The sequence below is a fragment of the Nomascus leucogenys genome, chromosome 10 (assembly GCF_006542625.1).
Source record: "Nomascus leucogenys isolate Asia chromosome 10, Asia_NLE_v1, whole genome shotgun sequence".
Taxonomy (NCBI): Eukaryota; Metazoa; Chordata; class Mammalia; order Primates; family Hylobatidae; genus Nomascus; species Nomascus leucogenys.
In genome coordinates this window covers 89,915,764-89,934,424 of record NC_044390.1, presented here as the reverse complement: position 1 = coordinate 89,934,424, position 18,661 = coordinate 89,915,764, and the positions used below count along the sequence as shown (strand labels likewise).

The 18,661-nt window shown below is 42.9% G+C and overlaps 1 protein-coding gene across 1 annotated transcript; it reads right to left on the bottom strand.

The window, feature by feature from the left end:
* Positions 1-463: 463 nt before the first annotated feature.
* Positions 464-18,234, bottom strand: DENR (density regulated re-initiation and release factor). Its single transcript, XM_030821572.1, has 8 exons — positions 18,064-18,234; positions 17,205-17,319; positions 9,185-9,204; positions 8,456-8,540; positions 5,983-6,066; positions 3,756-3,872; positions 2,434-2,573; positions 464-2,321 (listed from the first exon to the last, which is right to left on the bottom strand). The coding sequence occupies exons 2-8, from the start codon at positions 17,308-17,310 to the stop codon at positions 2,277-2,279; spliced, it is 597 nt and encodes a 198-aa protein (XP_030677432.1). The 5' UTR covers positions 17,311-17,319; positions 18,064-18,234; the 3' UTR covers positions 464-2,276.
* Positions 18,235-18,661: the final 427 nt, after the last annotated feature.

Below are 18,661 nucleotides of genomic sequence, written 5' to 3'. Positions count from 1 at the left end.
TGGTAGACTGTGAGAATGTGTAAAGTCAATTTTTGAACTATTAGTACTTTTTTTTTTTTTTTTTGCAGACTAGGTTTCACTGTTGCCCAGGCTGGAGTGCAGTGTCGTGATCTCGGTTCACTGCAGCCTCAACCTCCCAGGCTCAAGTGATCCTCCCACCTCAGCCTCCCAAGTAGCTGGGACTGCAGGCGCACGCCACCATGCCTGGCTAGTTTTTGTATTTTTTGTAGGGACACGGTCTTGCCCTGTTGCCCAGGCTAGTCTTGAACTCCTGGACTGAAGTGATCCTCCCACCTCGGCTGGGATTATAGCCGTTCATCAAAGCAGCTTAGCCCTATTAGTACATTAGGTGCTGGGATTACAGCCGTGCATCAAAGCAGCTTGGCCCTATTAGTACATTTTAATCAGAGATTAGACTATGTTGCATTTTAAATTTCAGTTTAAAAAAAATGATTCACACATGTTATACACAAGGACAATTTTAATCCTGCATTTTCCTGGAGTAACATCCACTGCTGGCTATCTATGGATTGTAACTGCATTTGCTAAGAACTGTGAACACAAAGAAACTTTACATGAAGTCACATGTTGATACAGGCACACAGACATCTTTCAGCACCAACAGACTACACACATAACGCATACCAGATAGTCTCGATGGATAAATCTGCTTCACCAGTAATTCTATTTAGCAAAATCCACAGTTAATGGGGAATTCCATTTTTTAATTTTACATCTTTATTACACATTTTTCTAATACTTTATTTTTAAAAAACACTCATTCAAGATTGTAATTTGCATGGCAATAAACAAGGGTTCCATGGGTTCTAAGTTTCTTAAAAGTGTCCACAGCAATTTAAAACACCACAAGTCTTCTTTCCAATTTGCAGCACCTGACTTAAAGTTTAAATTCATCTAATACATCATTAAAACTGTCATTTTCTCTTGTGAGAAGACATGTTTCAATTGCTATTTCCAGGACTATATATTGAGCATGGGTGTACAGTATTTTTAACTGGTTAGCACAATTTTACTCACGTAATTTATAGCCAGAATAAGAACCTCTAGCCTCTCTGAACGGCCTTCCACTCCGAACAGATGATGATGATAAATGTCTAAAATGTATCCAGATACTCCACTTGACATTACCAAACATGCTTCCAAATAATCTTAGAAAATATGATTCTTTAAACATATGCATAATATTCTACCACACAATGCACCATCACTTCTTTAACCATTTCCCAATTGTTCATTTATAACATTTGCATTTTTTATTATAAATAATATTGTGATGAATACTTTCATCCATAAGTTTTATGCAAGGCTATTTCTTCTGTCTTCTAATGTCAAAGAAGTGGCTTACTGGTTCAAACAGTGCACATACATGGTTTTAAGGCTTTTAGTATACTTTATCAAATAATCTCCAGAATAGCTCGAACAACTCCTACCAACAGTATGTTATTGTGCCCATAGGGTGGACTTCATAACAAAGCAAATTCAACCACAAATCTATTAGATTCTCACCCATCTCAAAACTATCACATCAAAGAAGCAAGGAGACATATTACTGGTGAGGAAGCCAAATTCAAATTCTTTTAAAAAATCACTCAGCTTTAGATCAGTAAAATAATCAACAAAAATGCTCCCCACAAAAAGTCTACCGGGTTTTTCAAAAAATAAAGTTAAAAAGAGAGAAGAGAAACTCAGGCTGGGCGCGGTGGCTCACATCTGTAATAACCAGCACTTTGGGAGGCTGAGGTGGGCCAATCATGAGGTCAGGAGTTTGAGACCAGCCTGGCCAACATGGTGAAACCCCATCTCTACTAAAAATACGAAAATTAGCTGGGCGTGGTGGTGGGCGCCTATAATCCTCCCACCTACTCGGGAGGCTGAGGCAGGAGAATCACTTGAACCTGGGAGGTGGAGGCTGCAGTGAGCCGAGATCGCACCACTGCATTCCAGTCCAGGCAACAGTGCGAGACTCTGTCAAAAAAAAAAAAAAAAAAAAAGAGAGAGAGAAAGAGAAACTCAGTACCAAATGACCAAAATTTTGTATTTGACTAAATTCTATTCATGCATGAGCATGACAGTCTCCCGTTTATTTGACTTTGGCAATAAAAAAACAAGCAGCCTTGTACAGAACAGTGAAAATGCCAAGGATGAGGGCAGTCTACAGTTTTACTGTAGAATATATATATATTTTAAAAGGCCTCTCTCCCTTTGGCCATATCAACTCTCAGTTCAGGCCATTAAATACAGACAAATTTTCAAATTCACTTCTTTACTTCTCCAAGATCTTCGATGCTGTCATCATCTACCTATAAAACACAAATAATTATATCTCATGAGTTGTGGTTGCAATTAAGAAAAAATGGAAGCAATTTGCTTTAAAACCTTATTTCTAGCGATATATGTGTTCCATGCACTCACCTCTGGCCATTTTTCCTGAATGACGTCAATTATGTCATCTGTAAAGTCTCCCTGAATGATAATTTCATCCTCCCCTGTTACTGAGGCACCACAGGAGAATTTTTGAGCAAAAAATCTTTGTGCTTCTTTAAGATCAATTTCTATTTTTTTAAAAAAAGAAAGAGCAAGAACTGTAATTGGAATTGTGCAAAGATGTTTTTCCATTTTGAAATTTAATCTGCATTTTTAAATCATAAAACAGATTGTTAATGGGTTTTATATTCCTTTCAGAACAATACAAACTACCATAGAGATCTTAACAATGCAATTTACACTTTCAAGGTCAAATAAAGGCTCAATACATAAAAACAGAATCATCTATACTACCCCTAACTCATATTAAGACCAAAATAAATCCAGGGACACTTTATTCATTTTTTTTTTTTTTTTTGAGATGGAGTCTCGCTTTGTTGCCCAGACTGGAGTGCAGTGGCTCAGTCTCAGCTCACTGCAACCTCCGTCTCCCAGATTCAAGCGACTCTCCTGACTCAGCCTCCTGAACAGCTGGGATTACAGGCATGTGCCACCACGCCTGGCTAATTTTTGTATTTTTAGTAGAGATGGGGTTTCACCATGTTGGCCAGACTGGTCTCAAACTCCTGACCTCAGGTGATCTGCCCATGTCAGCCTCCCAAAGTGTTGGGATTATAACAGGCGTGAGCCATCATGCCCGGCCTCTTTTTTCTTTTTTAAAGCTAGTCAAGTGAAGCAGTGGGAGTAAAGAAGGAACAAAGAAATCTGTAAGTCGTTGTGATCATTTAGTTGTAAACACCACTGTACTCAGACCAGCCTATTGACTGTTTTTCAATCTGTGTTGTCTTATAGAGGCATCATAGTTTAGATTTTCACCCAGTTTCACTATTCATTCAAGGCTTCCAGGAACTGAAGGGCTCTAAAGAAGGACGTTCTGCCACCTTCCTCAACCTCTGCTGTCATTCCCAGAGGGGATGAGCCATTTTGCAACCTTTTGCCACCATGCCTGCAGAGGACAGAGGAGCAGCAATGGCTGGTTTCAAAGAGAATCCTACCCAGCCCTCCTCATCCCACATAAAATGTGCCCAAGCAGGAATTCCAGAAAGTAAAAAGTCCCCTCTACAAAAGATTTTGACATTTCTCTAAAATTTCATTTTGAAGCTATAGTTAGAAATGCAAAATTTATCTTCTTAGCAAAAAACAGACCTGTGAAGTTTTCATGGTATGTGAGAGAGAGAGACAGAGAGATAGAGCGAGACAGAGATAGAAAATAGTTCACACATTTTAAATATACTTAAGCCTGAACTCACCAAAAGTTGCAAGGCCACATACTCTTGTCACGTATTTCTTCTTTGCTCTGGGAATTTTGGCTATAGTAACCTTTTGTGGTACGGTCTTCTTTTTTTGTTTTATTTGACCCCTTCCACCTTTATTTATTAAGAAAGAGTTTAGCATTAGTTGTTTTTGACATAAGAGAATACTGTCTTTAAATTTATTAATTCTCAAAAGGTTTAAGTTTCTTTTTCTCTAATATAAAAATTACTAAACACATCCAAGTATTCATTCAATAAACATTTATTAAGTACCTACTATGTGCCTAGCACTGAGCTAAGAGCCAAGGATACAAAGATGAACAGAACATAGCCCCTGCCCTCCAGAGACTCAGTCTAGTGAAGGGAGTAAAAAAAAAGTTACAGCAATCTGATATATACAGTAACAGGATCCATGAATAAGGCTTTATGATAGCTTTGCAGAGAAACAACTTAGTCTGCTTCCAGAGGAACACAGAAAGGTTCCTAGAGGAAGTAATATCTAGGTGGAGTTCTGAAGAATAAGGAAAGGTCCAGGTAAAGGGAAAAAGGCTGGAGAGGCATAAGAAAGGACATTCCAGGGAAAGAGAACAAGTACAGAGATAAGAAAAGACATTATATTTGGGAACTTCACTTGTCTTGATTGAAGGATGCTTATGAATATGTAGCAGATGAAGCCAGAAAAGCAAAAGATTACATACACAGCAGTCACTGGATCTGTGTTTCGGTGGATCTGTGAAGAGTAAGACTGACCAAAAGGCCCCTGCAGAGGCTCCTGCGTTAGCTCAGGCAAAAAATTGAAAGTAAAGCAGTGCCAACAGTAATGGCCACTAGGCCACAGGCAGGAGAGGAGGGACAGGAAAGAACAGAAGCTAGAACTGAGTAAAGGGAGAGAGAGAATGTAAGATGGTTCTCAGGGCTCTGGTTTAGATGACTGAATAAATAGTGTTGTCACTAACCAAAATAGAGAAAAATAAGTCAATTTGGGAACTGAGACTCGAGACTCAGTAAGTTTAATTTCCAAAGTGCAGTGTTTGAGGTGCTTCTGGGATAAAGCACACTTCTAGGCTAGAGACACAGGCCAGATCCAGAGATACAGATTTGGGAATTTTAAGTGTATACTGGGCAGCAGAAGTTAGGGATGTGATAGAATCATCCAACAAGAACGTGCAGAATGACAAGTAAGTGGGCCTAGGACAGAATCCTGAAAAACACCGACTTTTAAAGGACAGAAGGAACAGGAGAAGTCCGCACAGTGATAGGAGAGCTAGGAAGGAACAGAAACCAAGGAGGGACAATGTTTCAGGAAAGAGGGAGTGCATGTGCGCTCATTATTTAGCAATAACTAAGCCACCGCTGACTCTTATCAGAAGAGCTGCAGTGGCCAGGAAGTCAGGTTAGGATGGACTGAGGAGTGAACAGTGTACCACAGAACAGAAGCGGGGATAGTGAGTCTGGCCTTAGTAAAGAAATCTGGCTAAGAGAAGGAGAGGGATAAGGTAAAGAAAGACATGGGCTTTGGGAAGAGTTTTTTTTTTTTTTTTTTTTTTAAAGACGCAAAGTCCTGAAAATATTTATAAGTGACTTTTAGTCATAGGGGAGAATAATGAATGAAAATGAAACAGGTGGGTACAGGATCCACAGCACCAGGAGTTGGTTTAAGAAGGAGTGAGTCAAATGTATGCAACAGCTGTAAAACAAAGTTTTCAACTGAGCTATCAGAAGTAATGAGAAGATAAAATCTTCTATATAAATGTCCTCACTCTACTTAAATAGAAGATACAGGAATTTTAGCTGTCTGTTTTTTACATACAAACAGGGCAAATAAGCATGTTTTCCTAGGTCCAATTTACTGACACAGCCCAAATCATACCACATCCAACCATGATCCTCAGACTATTAGTATGTGCCCCTCTGTATGATATACATGGGGAATTACAATAACAGGTACATGATATTAACATTGGGAACCTCCCCCTTTTTGTAAGAGATGAGGTCTCACTATGTTGCCCAGGATAGAGTGCAGTGGCTATGTGGAGGAACGATCATTGCATACTACAGCCTTGAACTCCTGGGCTTAAGCAATCCTCCTGCCTCAGCCCCCTAAGAAGCTGCGACTATAGGCGCCCACCACTGTGCCTAGCTTTGGGAACCCTTTTAATTACTTACATCTTCTATCGCAGTGACGGTATGACTGTACAAATCAAGATATGAATTTAGGTCTTACCTCTCTTCTGTTTTTTCTTCTCCTCTTCTTCCCCTGCTGTTCCTTGACCCTCACTAATTCCAGCTTCTTGTTTGGGTGAATTTTCTAGATATAAAAATGAAATACAAAAGCATGAACATCATCCCACACTGTTAAAAAAAAGAAATCACCTTTGAGCAACCTCATATACAAATAAGGCATTTTACCAACAGCTGAGCATGAAATTTGTAAAGCTCAATGGATTACACTGCTAGATTTCTATTCAAGTCTAGTTCTAAAGTCATTATAGTAAGTGTATGGTAACAGAAGAGAAAACCCAGTCTTTTGATATGTGAGGGCTGAAATTTTTAGCCACAGGAAAGGAGCATAAAACACTTGGGCTCTGCAGGAGTGCTCTAGCATCTAAACTTACTAATTTTGTTAACATCTGGAGAAGAGCTCCCCACCCGCCCAGACACGATCCTATCCCAGGAAGGTCCCGTTCAGGGACAACCACGTAGACTGAGTATGAAACCAGACGTGAGGGTTCTTATCCAACCACTGACAGTGATGCAGTAGCTACCAGCCAAAAGGGACTTACCAAGTTAGGGGTTTGTGTGTCACTGAAATCACCTGAAAGTCAAGGAGCAATGAGTGGGGCAGCACTGGGTGTCTCTGAGCAGGCCTGTTCCCAGACCAGATTTTCTCTTCTTCTTGCTACTGCCTTCATTTTTACCAATCTTGCAAGAGAAGCCATCAATATGAGCAAACTGAGGAATTCTGTTCCTCCATAGTCTTCCCACCTCTGGCAATGACAACTCCATTTTTTTTGAGACGGAGTCTCGCTCTGTTGTCCAGGCTGGAGTGCAGCGGTGAGATCTCGGCTCACTGAAAGCTCCACCAGCTGGGTTCACGCCATTCTCCTGCCTCAGCCTCCCAAAGTAGCTGGGACTACAGGCGCCCGCCATCACGCCCAGCTAATTTTTTGTATTTTTAGTAAAGACAGGGTTTCACTGTGTTAGCTAGGATGGTCTCGATCTCCTCACCTAGTAATCCGCCCGCCTTGGCCTTCCATAGTGCTGGGATTACAGGCGTGAGCCACCACCCCCGGCCTCTTTGGTCTATTCTTAGCAGAGCAGCCTAAGTGATACTGCTGAAACAAGTCAGACCTCATCACTCTTCTACTTAAACTCCTCCAAGAGCTCCTCATCTAACTAAGAGCAAAAGCCAAAACGGCCCACAATGCCCTACCCGGTGTGGTCTACTCTGACTTCATATCAAACTCTTCTCTGGTCCTTCAATAAGCTCCAGACACAAAGCCTTCCTTGCTGTTTCCTGAATATACTAGGAAAGCTTCTGCTCAGGGCCTCTCCTCAGGCTGTGTCCTCTGCCTAGAAATGTTCTGCCAGATACCCAAATGACTCATTCCCTCAGTTCCAAAATAATCAACTGCCACCTTTTCAGCAAAATCTTCCCTGGGTACTACCTAAAATTTCAAATTCCTTCCCACCAATTCTTATCTCCCCCTTTCCTGCTTATTACTGTCTACATACTATGTTTTGCTTATTTAATCTCCCTTTCTAGAATGTAATTGCCACAAGAGTAGGAAATCTTTTATTTATTGGCTTATCCTCAGAATCTGAAACAGTGTGTAGCATATAGTACGCTTACAATAAAAATCAATATATATTTGCCCCTAAATCATTTACTTTTTTAAATTTTGTTTTTTTGAGACAGAGTTTTGCTCGTTGCTGGCGTGCAATAGTGCCATCTTGGCTCACCGCAACCTCTGCCTCCCGGATTCAAGCAACTCTTCTGCCTCAGCCTCCCGAGTAGCTAGGATTACAGGCATACACCACCACGCCCAGCTAATTTTGTATTTTTAGTAGAAACAGGGTTTCTCCATGTTGATCAGGCTGGTTTTGAACTCCCAACCTCAGGTGATCCCCACCTCAGCCTCCCAAAGTGCTGGGATTACAGGCGTGAACCACGGCACCCAGCCAATCATTTACTTTTTTTTTTTTTTTTTTTTTTTGAGACGGACTCTCCCTCTGTCGCCCAGGCTGGAGTGCAGTGGCACGATCTCGGCTCACTGCAAGCTCCGCCTCCCAGGTTCACGCCGTTCTCCTGCCTCACCCTCCCAAGTAGCTGGGACTACAGGTGCCTGCCACCGCGACTAATTTTTTTATTTTTTTTTTGCATTTTTAGTAGAGATGGGGTTTCACTGTGTTAGCCAAGATGATCTCGATCTCCTGACCTTGTGATCCGCCTGCCTCAGCCTCCCAAACTGCTGGGATTATAGGCGTGAGCCACTGCGCCCGGCCCATTTACTTTTTTATATAAGAAAGTTGATATTCAGACCTATCCTATCTCAGAGAGAACTTAAACAGCTAACAGATAAACGTTAATTCTTTAATATCCTACTAAAGGAAGACTTCCGTATCTTTAGAATAATGCCATACATGCATTTGTCTCAGGTACAGAAGTTTAATGCAAGAAAAAAAAATGTTCATACCTACAGTAAGTTTTGCAAATTCATTTGGAAAATTCTTCTCTAACCATTGTCTACATTTAGCAACATCAGGCATATATTCACAGTACTAGGAGAAAAAAAAAGAACTGAGTCACAACAAAACAGTTTCAGTCAAACAATACATCGTAATTAAAAATCACTCCCTATACTTGTTAATACAAAGAATAAAACAAACCACTCCCATCTGACTTCTTATCCACAGGAAATCTGTATTCAACCAGGATATGTCCCATAAAAAATTAGATATTAAGAAGGATTAGGTACCTCTTCACAGTATCAATTTATTTCTTCTCCCTCTATTTCTTGCTTTGAGCACATAAGTGCCTCGTTTTCATGACTTGCTCATAGAGCTGGACTTGGAAAGTCTTACACATAATATATACTGCTCTTTCTTTCCTCTGTTCGTTTGTGTAGATTTTGGCATTAAGGTTACTCTTATTTTATTGGCTGACTATTCATAAGTCCCATGCAAAAATCCAAACTGCACAGCCATGTGCAAAAGATGCACATGTATGATTTAAGGTCTAAATTTAGGAAAGAATATATAAGACCAAAAAATTATTCTAAATCAAAGTTCTCTATAAAAGGCTAAAGCTTTACTGTCAAATAACCAAAAATGAAAAATAAAAAAAAGTTCTCAAAGTAGCTTTAAAACCAAGAATAACTTCAACTACATAAGGTAAAAAAAAAAAAAAAAATTAAAGAACTTACCTCTGTTGGTAATGAACAGACTGAGGAAATAAAAAAAAAAAGATTTTAAATGTTAAACCTATATGTACACACATACACAGGGCTTATCTTTACTTTTATATTTGAGAAAATGCTTCATTTATACATTTTTCCTATAAGTTTTCTATACCACTTTTCAAATGCTACTCTTCAGTGTTTTTGAGGTAAAAGGCACATGGTTATTTGAGATGATACTATCTTGACTTTTTCATCTAAAGAGTCTCTCCATCAGCTGACAGAACATCAAAATATGCTATTTTGTATATAATGAGGTCTTACCATAACCATTTCGGTGGGTCAAAAAATTAAGCTAAGACAGGAACAATTACCCATACAACAGAGTTTGAAAGAAACTGGTTATTTCTTTTCTTTTGAGACATGGTCTCGCTCTGTTGCTCAGGCTGGGGTGCAGTGGTGCAATCATGGCTCAATGCAGCCTCCACCCCTCCAGGGGCTCAAACGATCCTCCCACCTCAGTCTCCCGACTAAATGGGACTACAGATGCACACCACCATGCCCAGCTAATTTTTTGTAGAGACAAGGTTTTACCATGTTGCCCAGGCTAGTCTCAAACTTCTGGGCTTAAGTGATCCACCTATCTTAGCTTCCCAAAGTGCTGGGATCACAGGCGTGAAGCACTGTTCCCAGCCTGGTTATTTCTTTTGATAGTTCTACCAAAACAGCCACCACTTTTTATTCATACTGACACATTTATAAACTTTAGTAGCATTTTTACTACCATCTTTTTGCAATATATTTTTCCTTTTTTTTTTTTTTTCTGAGACAGAGTCTTGCTCTTTCTGCCAGGCTGGAGTGCAGTGGCACAATCTCGGCTCCCTGCAACTTCTGTCTCCTGGGCTCAAGAAATTCTCCTGCCTCAGCCTCCCAAGTAGCTGGGATTACAGGCGTGTGCGCCACCACGCCCGGCTAATTTTTGTATTTTTAGTAGAGACGGGGTTTCACCATGTTGGCCAGACTTGTCTCAAACTCCTGACCTGAGGTAATCCGTCCGCCTCAGCCTCCCAAAGTGCTGGGATGACAGGCGTGAGCCACCGCACCTGGCCTATTTTTTTTTAGAGTAAGGGCCTCACTCTCACTCTGTCACTCAGGCTGGAGTGTAGTGGTGTGTCCATGGCTCACTGCAGCCTCCAACTCCTCAGCTCAAGTAATCCTCCCGCTTCAGCCCCCTAAGTAGCTGGGACTATAGGCGTGAGCCACTACGTACAGCTAAGTTTTTTATTTTCGTAGAGACGGGATCTCGCTATGTTGCCAAGGCTTTTTCATGTTACGCTACATTAACATCATGAAAGTGTAAAGCCAGAAGGAATCTTGGTTCAATCCTGTCATTTGGTGTTAGAGCCTGTACAGGCTAATAATGGACTAGAAGAACTGGAAAAGCTTCCAATTTTAACCGTAATTCTAATACTGGGTCAACTGCTTATTTTGTTTTTATTTTTAAGGTTTAGAATGTAGTAGTTCAGTGTGTCCAATATCCTGAGATTTCTCAGGGAGAGGAAGGTGGTATACCATGTAATCACAGCAATTACCACTCACTGGTCACCTAGTATGTGCCAAATGCTTTGCTATGCCTTATATCCATTATTATGTTTAATTGTCACAACCTTGTAAGATAAGTACCATATCTATATTCAGATGATGAAACTGAGGCTTAGAGTACATAACCACTTATATCTGGATAACAGAATTTGAATCTGCCTGTTTCTGATGCTCATGCTGTTAACCACTAACTTAGATTACAAAGTAAACAAGCAACTTAATGGCACCAGACAGCTGAAAATGATCTGCCTTCACCTTACTCTACTAACATTCTACCATGCTACCACACAATCACTATTTTATAGATGGGGCACTAAAAGAGTTAAACAGCTCATCCAATGACAAAGGTGGTATGTGGCAGAAGAAAACTGGAATCCATTGGTTTTGTCCAGTCTAGTCTATTATAGTTTAGGGTTATTTCCACCAAAGATCTCCCTGGTTAGCTACAGCCCTATATTCCTCACAATTCATGTTCAAATACTAGGCATAGTTGTTCAGCCACACTTTCAGGATATAACTATATAATTATTGGTTAAACACCATCACAGCAAATACTAAAGCTACAAATTTTGTATACTATTTCAAATAATATTTAGTTCAGAAAAAAAAAAAAAAAATTGGGGTTTTGCTCTGTTGCCCAGGCTGGAGCGCAGTGGCACCATCTCAGCTGGCTGCAACCTCTACCTCCTGGGTCCAGGTGATTCTCGTAGCTCAACCTCCCGAGTAGCTGGGATAACATGTGTGCACCACCACACCCAGCTAATTTTTGTATTTTTAGTAGAGACAGGGTTTTGCCATGTTGGCCAGGCTGGTCTTGAACTCCTGGCCTCAAGTGATCTGCCCACCTTGGCCTCAGCCTCCCAAAGTGCTGTGATTACAGGTGTGAGCCACCGCGCCTGGCCTGGTTCAGCAAAATTCTAATGCAATAAAAAAACTGGGGGAGGGCCGGGCGCAGTGGCTCAAGCCTGTAATCCCAGCACTTTGGGAGGCTGAGGCGGGCGGATCACGAGGTCAGGAGATCGAGACCATCTTGGCTAACAGAGTGAAACCCCGTCTCTACTAAAAATACAAAAAATTAGCCGGGCGTGGTGGCGGGCACCTGTAGTCCCAGCTACTCGGGAGGCTGAGGCAGGAGAATGGCATGAACCCGGGAGGCGGAGCTTGCAGTGAGCCGAGAGCGCGCCACTGCATTCCAGCCTGGGCGACAGAGCGAGACTCCGTCTCAAAAAAAAACTGGGGGAGCTCCTTTAAGTTCACCATTATTTGCTTTAAAAAAGTCAATTTCTCTTTACAGATCACTTACTTATTTGGAAAGGGAAAACTGTACCTTTTTAATGCAAACATCTAGCCGTCACCTTCAAACTTAGCATCACTAATAATGAAACATCTGACATTATGAGCTCTTGATGCAATGCAACATGACAAATGAAACATCATCCACAAAACCTTCTTGCCAAGATCTGTTTAACTTGAATCTAATTAAGCCTCTAGGCTGGGTGTGGTGGCTCACGTCTATAATCCCAGCACTTTGGAAGGCCGAGGTGGGTGGATCACCTGAAGTCAGGAGTTCAGTACCAGCCTGGCCAACATGGTGAAACCCCATCTCTACTAAAAATACAAAAATTAGCCGGGTGTGGTGGCACACACCTGTAGTCTCAGCTACTCAGAAGGCTGAGGCAGGAGAATCGCTTGATCCTGGGAGGTAGAGGCTGCAATGAGCTGAGACTGTGCTGCTGCACTCCAGCCTGGGCAACAGGGCAAGACTCCATCTCAAAAAAAAAAAAAAAAATTAAGCCTTTAGACTCCAACTTTTTTTTGTTGTTGTTAAAGAGACAGAGTCTCGCTTTGTCACCCAGGCTGTAGTGCAGTGATGTGATCTTAACTCATGCAGCCTCGAATTCCTGGGCTTAACTGTTCCTTCCACTACAGCCTCCGAGTAGCTGGAACTACCGGCACTTGCCACCACACCTGGCTAATTTATTTAATTTTTTGTAGAGGCAGGGTCTCACTATGTTGCCCAGGCTGGTCTCAAACTCCTGAGCTCAAATTATCTGCCTGCCTCGGCCTCCCAAAGTGTTGGAATTAAAGGTGTGAGCCACTGTGCCTAGCCAAATGAGCAAAGTTACCACCACATGGAATGGGACTAATCCACAGCCAGGTACTTCTTGATAAAATGCACTGAAAAAAATTTTTTTTTTTTTTGAGACGGGGTCTCACGCTGTCACCCAGGCTGGAGTGCAGGGCGCGATCTCGGCTCACTGCAAGCTCCACCTCCCGGGTTCCCGCCATTCTCCTGCCTCAGCCTCTCCGAGTAGCTGGGACTACAGGCGCCCGCCACCATGCCCGGCTAATTTTTTGTATTTTTAGTAAAGACGGGGTTTCACCGTGGTCTCGATCTCCTGACCTCGTGATCCGCCCGCCTCGGCCTCCCAAAGTGCTGGGATTACAGGCGTGAGCCACCGTGCCCGGCCAAAAATGCACTGAAATTAACAGCACTTCTGTGGTGGTCTTGGCAGAAGATCATAAACTAAATCTAGTCTTAAGAATACATCAGAATGGCCGGGTCTGGTGGCTCACGCCTGTAATCCCAACGCTTTGGGAGGCCGAGGTGGGTGGATCACGAGGTCAGGAGTTCGAGACCAGCCTGGCCAAGATGGTGAAACCCCATCTCTACTAAAAATACAAAAATCAGCCAGGCACGGTGGCGGGCACCCGTAGTCTCTGCTACTTGGGAGGCTGAGGCAAGAGAATCGCTTGAACTCCAGAGGCGGAGGTTGCAGTGAGCTGAGATCGCGCCATTACACTCCAGTCTGGGCAACAGATCGAGACTCCCTCTCAAAAACAAACAAACAAACAAACAAAAACAAAAACTGCCTTTCTATAACAGAGAATGAACAGCCACAATCAAATAACTTCCTGAAAGTCAGTATTTTCAATTACATATTTCACTGTCAACAGTCACCAAAATCACTAACTTTGCACACAGTGTCACTAAGCCCCAATCATCTCATACTTTAAAGTCTTCTAAATTTGGGGAGGGTGGAAAAGATAAAAATAAAAATAAAGTCTCCTAAACTTGATTTCTGTGGCCAGTTTCAACCCATTTCAGGTACTTCCTCCTTCCTTCCAAACAGTTATTATCCAAAAAGATAAAACCAATCACATCACTTCCCAGATTAAGAACTTTTCAAACATCTTATCATACTTCTCCAGACTCAACTCCTACCACCCCATGGTCCAACCACAATGAACTTCTATCCATGCCATTCTTTTCAGCAAACACCTATTCATCCTTCAAGACTCTGCAAAGTTTCCTTGGAGCTGATGTTATAATGGCTTGTCTTAGATTTTAATCCTGGCCCCACCACTTATACAACTGAGAAGCTTATCATCAATAAAACCATAATATTTCAGTTTTGAAGATTAAATGTACAAACATAAAATCCACTCAATACTTTTAACTTTCCCTTTTTTCAGTTCTCCCAAGTAGAACTGGTTGGTTCTTTATTTTCACTGCAGTCTGATCAGCCCTCTAGTATACAATTAGTACATTATAACTCACCTGTTAAAATGTTTGTCTTCCCAGTTAAGCTCAGTTTCCAAGAGATAATTATGTCTTATTTCTGTATATGGAGCACAATGCTTGCCACAGAGCAGATGCTTAAAACGTGTTTCCTAAATGAATTTGAGCTGCTCTCTGAAACCCTAGACTTTAGCTGAGAGCAAATTCTCTAATTTGCATCCTTCTTTTTGCAAAAGGGGAAAGGGAGGGAGGGGGAAGGAATGTAAGAAAAATGCCTATGTCACTATCGCTTCTATTTTTCTCTTTAATCAGGTATTCTATTGGAGGGTTTTCCCTCTTCTCTAAGCACTCCAACAATACTAAATGTCTGCCAAAACTACATCCAGTTTATTTCTCCCCTCTCCCTTGTCCTCAAATCTGATTAACTGCTTTATACTGTTCATCCTACGATCATAATTTATTTTTCAACCTCTCTTCCTCACTTATGCGACTCATTTAAATGCTCATTAATTTTGTCTAAAGTCTTATTATATAGCCTGGCCAATAAGCCTGCCTCCCTCAACTGTTATCTTGCTGCCAGATTCATCTTCCTGTACTGTTCTGGAGAGTGTTGACAAGGTAGAAAGGCATCTTTCGGTAGCTTCCACTTTAGTCCTAGTTCACTGACCCTTTGAGGTCACAGGGAATGGATCTTATCCTTTACTCACATAGGTTTCCAAATTTAAAGTGTTGCGGCCGGGCGCGGTGGCTCACGCTCGTAATCCCAGCACTTTGGGAGGCCGAGGCGGGTGGATCGCGAGGTCAGGAGATCAAGACCACAGTGAAACCCCGTCTCTACTAAAAAATACAAAAAAATTAGCCGGGCGTGGTGGCGGGCGCCTGTAGTCCCAGCTACTCGGAGAGGCTGAGGCAGGAGAATGGCATGAACCCGGCAGGCAGAGCTTGCAGTGAGCCGAGATTGCGCCACTGCATTCCAGCCTGGGCGACAGAGCGAGACTCCGTCTTGAAAAAAAAAAAAAAAAAAAAGTGGTGTTTCAAGGTAATCATTATATAAAAATATAACAGGAACCTATATTCTGATCATCTTGTTAAAATAAATGTATCAGTTTTTCTCACATCCTTAGTTTTTTTTTTTTGAGACAGGGTCTTGCACTGTTGCCCGGGCGGGAGTGCAATGGCATGATCTTGGCTCACTGCAACCTCCGCCTCCCAGGTTCAAGTGATTCTCCTGCCTCAGCCTCCCAAGTAGCTGGGATTACAGGTGCCTGCCACCAGGCCTGGCTAACTTTTTGTATTTTTAGTAGAGACGGGATTTCACTATGTTGGCCAGGCTGGTCTTGAACTCCTGACCTCATGATCTGCCTGCCTCAGCCTCCCAAAGTGCTGGGATTACAAGTGTGAGCCACTGCGCCCGCCCCCTTAGTTTTAATTCATAATTACAGAAAAATAAAACAAGATTTCTAGAGACTGACATTTTCACTGAGCTTCCAAACTTCTCACCAACTAAGCAATTCTCTATGTGGTGAATCTACCCAGCTCACCTCGCTCCAGGTACACCCCAAGAATCTTTCTGGCTTTTCTCTCTTTTTCCCTTAGAAAAGCTCATATACTGTCTCTCTCTGCTGCCAAATGCAGCGTACTTGGATTCTTCCATTTGAAGAAACTCAAATTCACTGTATTGCAAGTCAGCCTATTATCTATCTCCAAATCTAATCTTTCTCAAAGTCATCATTTTTAGTGGTGTTCTGGTTTTTCAACTCTCAATTGCGAAATATCTTTTTCCTTTTTCACCATTAAACATTTTATCTTTTCTTTGATTAACCCTCGTTATTCACTTTTATACTGCTTACAAGGCAGTAAGACACTGTCAGCAAGGCATTTATTTACCTCAAACCTAGATTTCTGAAAGTGGCCTTCAAATTTGTGGGCTATTTCCTCCAAATAATGCAGCAGATTAATCTCTTGTCACTTTATTTTCCTGCTCAAAAAACGATTAGGTTGGTGCAAAAGTAATTGCAGTTTTTGCCATTACTTTTAATAGCAAAAAGACATCATTTCTCCTTCTACAGTACTTAAATGTCAGATGTGGTCTCTACTGCAGTCACAGAATGTAAAGTCCACGTGAACAAGGATCTTCTGACTTATTCACTATTCGGTCCCCAGCACCTAAAACATCACTAGGCACACAGTAAGTTCTGAGAAATATTTACTGAAAAAATATTTACTTGCCCTTTTACTGTCCTGTATCTTCAAATTTTTCTGGAAGTTTCCAAGATGCGAATACATACAGCATTTACAATTCACAAATATTTCTATATTGAAAACGAAGAAAAACACTCAAAAAGTGAAAAAGAGCTTGATTAAACCTAATACATATATGATGATTCAAACCAAGAAGACTTTCCTCACTGTCCTACCACCTAACACTCCAACCTCACCTTCTCCCACTCCTTAACGGGCACCCTCCCTATACGATACACCAGACAAACTCAAAGCCGCTCACTTCTTCACAGACAGCCATCAAGCTTTTTCTTACATAGTCGTTCGCTTTGTCTGGGACTCCCTTCCCCACCTTCTCATCCAGTCCTTGCCATCCTTAACTCACAATCTTCCAAGAAGCCCTCCTTTGACAGCTAGACTAGCATACACCTTGAGGACCTTCAGGCTGAAATAACCTAGTTGTACATCTCTATTCCAAACGGACTGTAAGCTTCTTCAGGCAGAGTAGAGGGACACAAATCACCCAGGTTGGGAAACTCTGTTAATTCATGCCTCCTCCTCCCCAGGACTCCTCTCCCCCAGTACAAACTCACCAAATGAAAAGGATAGGGAAAAAAGCTTAATACCACCAAATGTCAAACTATTATTATAATGCATAAAAATATAGCGAGTAAAAGTCATTCTGTGGCTACCAACACTTGCCTCCACAATAAAGGACTCGAAGTGGGTAATCGGCATCTAACTTGGCACTGTTCCTTGGGTCTCCTTTGCAGTCAGCCCCGCTGGATTCAGAAATGTCAGCAGCCATTTCACAAATCTGTAAGCAAGGAAAATAACACACCCTCACTATTTTAGAATCAAGAGCCCAGAAGAGCAGTGTTCCTCTCAACAGAAACCTCCCCACCCCAAAGCTGTTTCAAGTCTGTTGTTGAGTGGGGGAAATAAGGTGCATTCGATTCTTAAAATATGAGCAATCCCAGGCACAACATCTCCTTGCTCCACAGGTCTACAGAGAAGCAAGGAGCAAATGGACCATGAAGGATGGGGCAGAGGGACTCACTAGTGAAAAACAGGAAGCAATGGGGAAGGAAAGATGGGGTGAGTACCCACGGCAGACACGGAGCAAAAAGGTCTGAGGGTGATCTGGGAGGGATGCAAACTGCAGTAAGAGAGAAGGGCTACAAAGGCGCCAAATGGAGAGAGGCTGGAAGTGCCTAGGAACAAGGAGTGGGTCATCGGAGGAGCCCGGGGTGCAGGGTGTGGGGGCAGCTAAACGCCACGAGAGGGGCCTGGGGAGTCTAAAAAGGGCATGGGAGGGGGCGGGGTGACCAGAGCCTAAGAAGGATGAGGAGAGAAAACGAGGACAGAATGTAAGAGCACTGAGGGGACAAGGGCGACCAGGTCTGAGGCGAAGGAGCAACCCCGGGGACGCCAGAAGGGGCCCTTGTGGGCGGGGGTGTGGAGAGGCCCGGCCCGGCCCCCTTCCGCCAGGCAGCATCTCAGCTTCCCCCACACTCTCTATGAGCTTCTCGGGAGCGGGAGAAGCACTTGTGGTCGTTACCCAGGCGGTCGCACAGGCCCCGCCGGCTCCGCTCCCGCCGCTATCGAAAGCTGAACCAACACATGCAACTCGTCTCCCCGGCCAGGGCCGCCCGAGAGCCCGTCGGCCAGAAGCGCTCCCGCGAGACAATGAGCCTTTATCGCGAGATTCCGGCCGCCGCTGGGCGGATGTCGCGAGAAGCCGGAAGCCGGGGGCGGAGAAAAATTGGGGAGCGTGCGCCTTGCGCTCCGGTGGGGGCGTGGCCAAGAGGCCGAGAAGCGGGCCGCCGGCAGGCGGTGCTCGTCACCCGTTGGAGAGGATGAATCCTGGAGATGGGCGCGCGGAGGGGAACGTGACTTGCAGACGCAGAGAGTGCACCTGAGTCAGAAATGACTCCCTATTAATGAGTGCGAGGATCATCGCCCCGGTGTCTGCGGTGCATCCAGGCGTCCTGAGTAACGTCCAGCTACTGCATAAATCACTCCCGTGTGGGGAGATTGCAGCCGGATAGAGCGTTTGGTTGCAGTTTAACACCATATACTGAATTAAAGGAAGGTTTTCTCCCTCCCTCCTTCCCTCCCTTCCTTCTTTCCTTCCTCTCTTCCTTTCTCTTTGCCGG

Excerpts from the sequence above, each read along its gene's own strand:
- DENR (XM_030821572.1), bottom strand. The coding sequence starts at position 17,310 with ATGGCTGCTGACATTTCTGAATCCAGCGGGGCTGACTGCAAAGGAGAC. Across the intron at positions 2,574-3,755 it reads ATGTGGCCTTGCAACTTTTG|AAATTGATCTTAAAGAAGCA; the intron begins GTGAGTTCAGGC and ends TTAAAAAAATAG. Across the intron at positions 2,322-2,433 it reads TTCAGGAAAAATGGCCAGAG|GTAGATGATGACAGCATCGA; the intron begins GTGAGTGCATGG and ends TGTGTTTTATAG.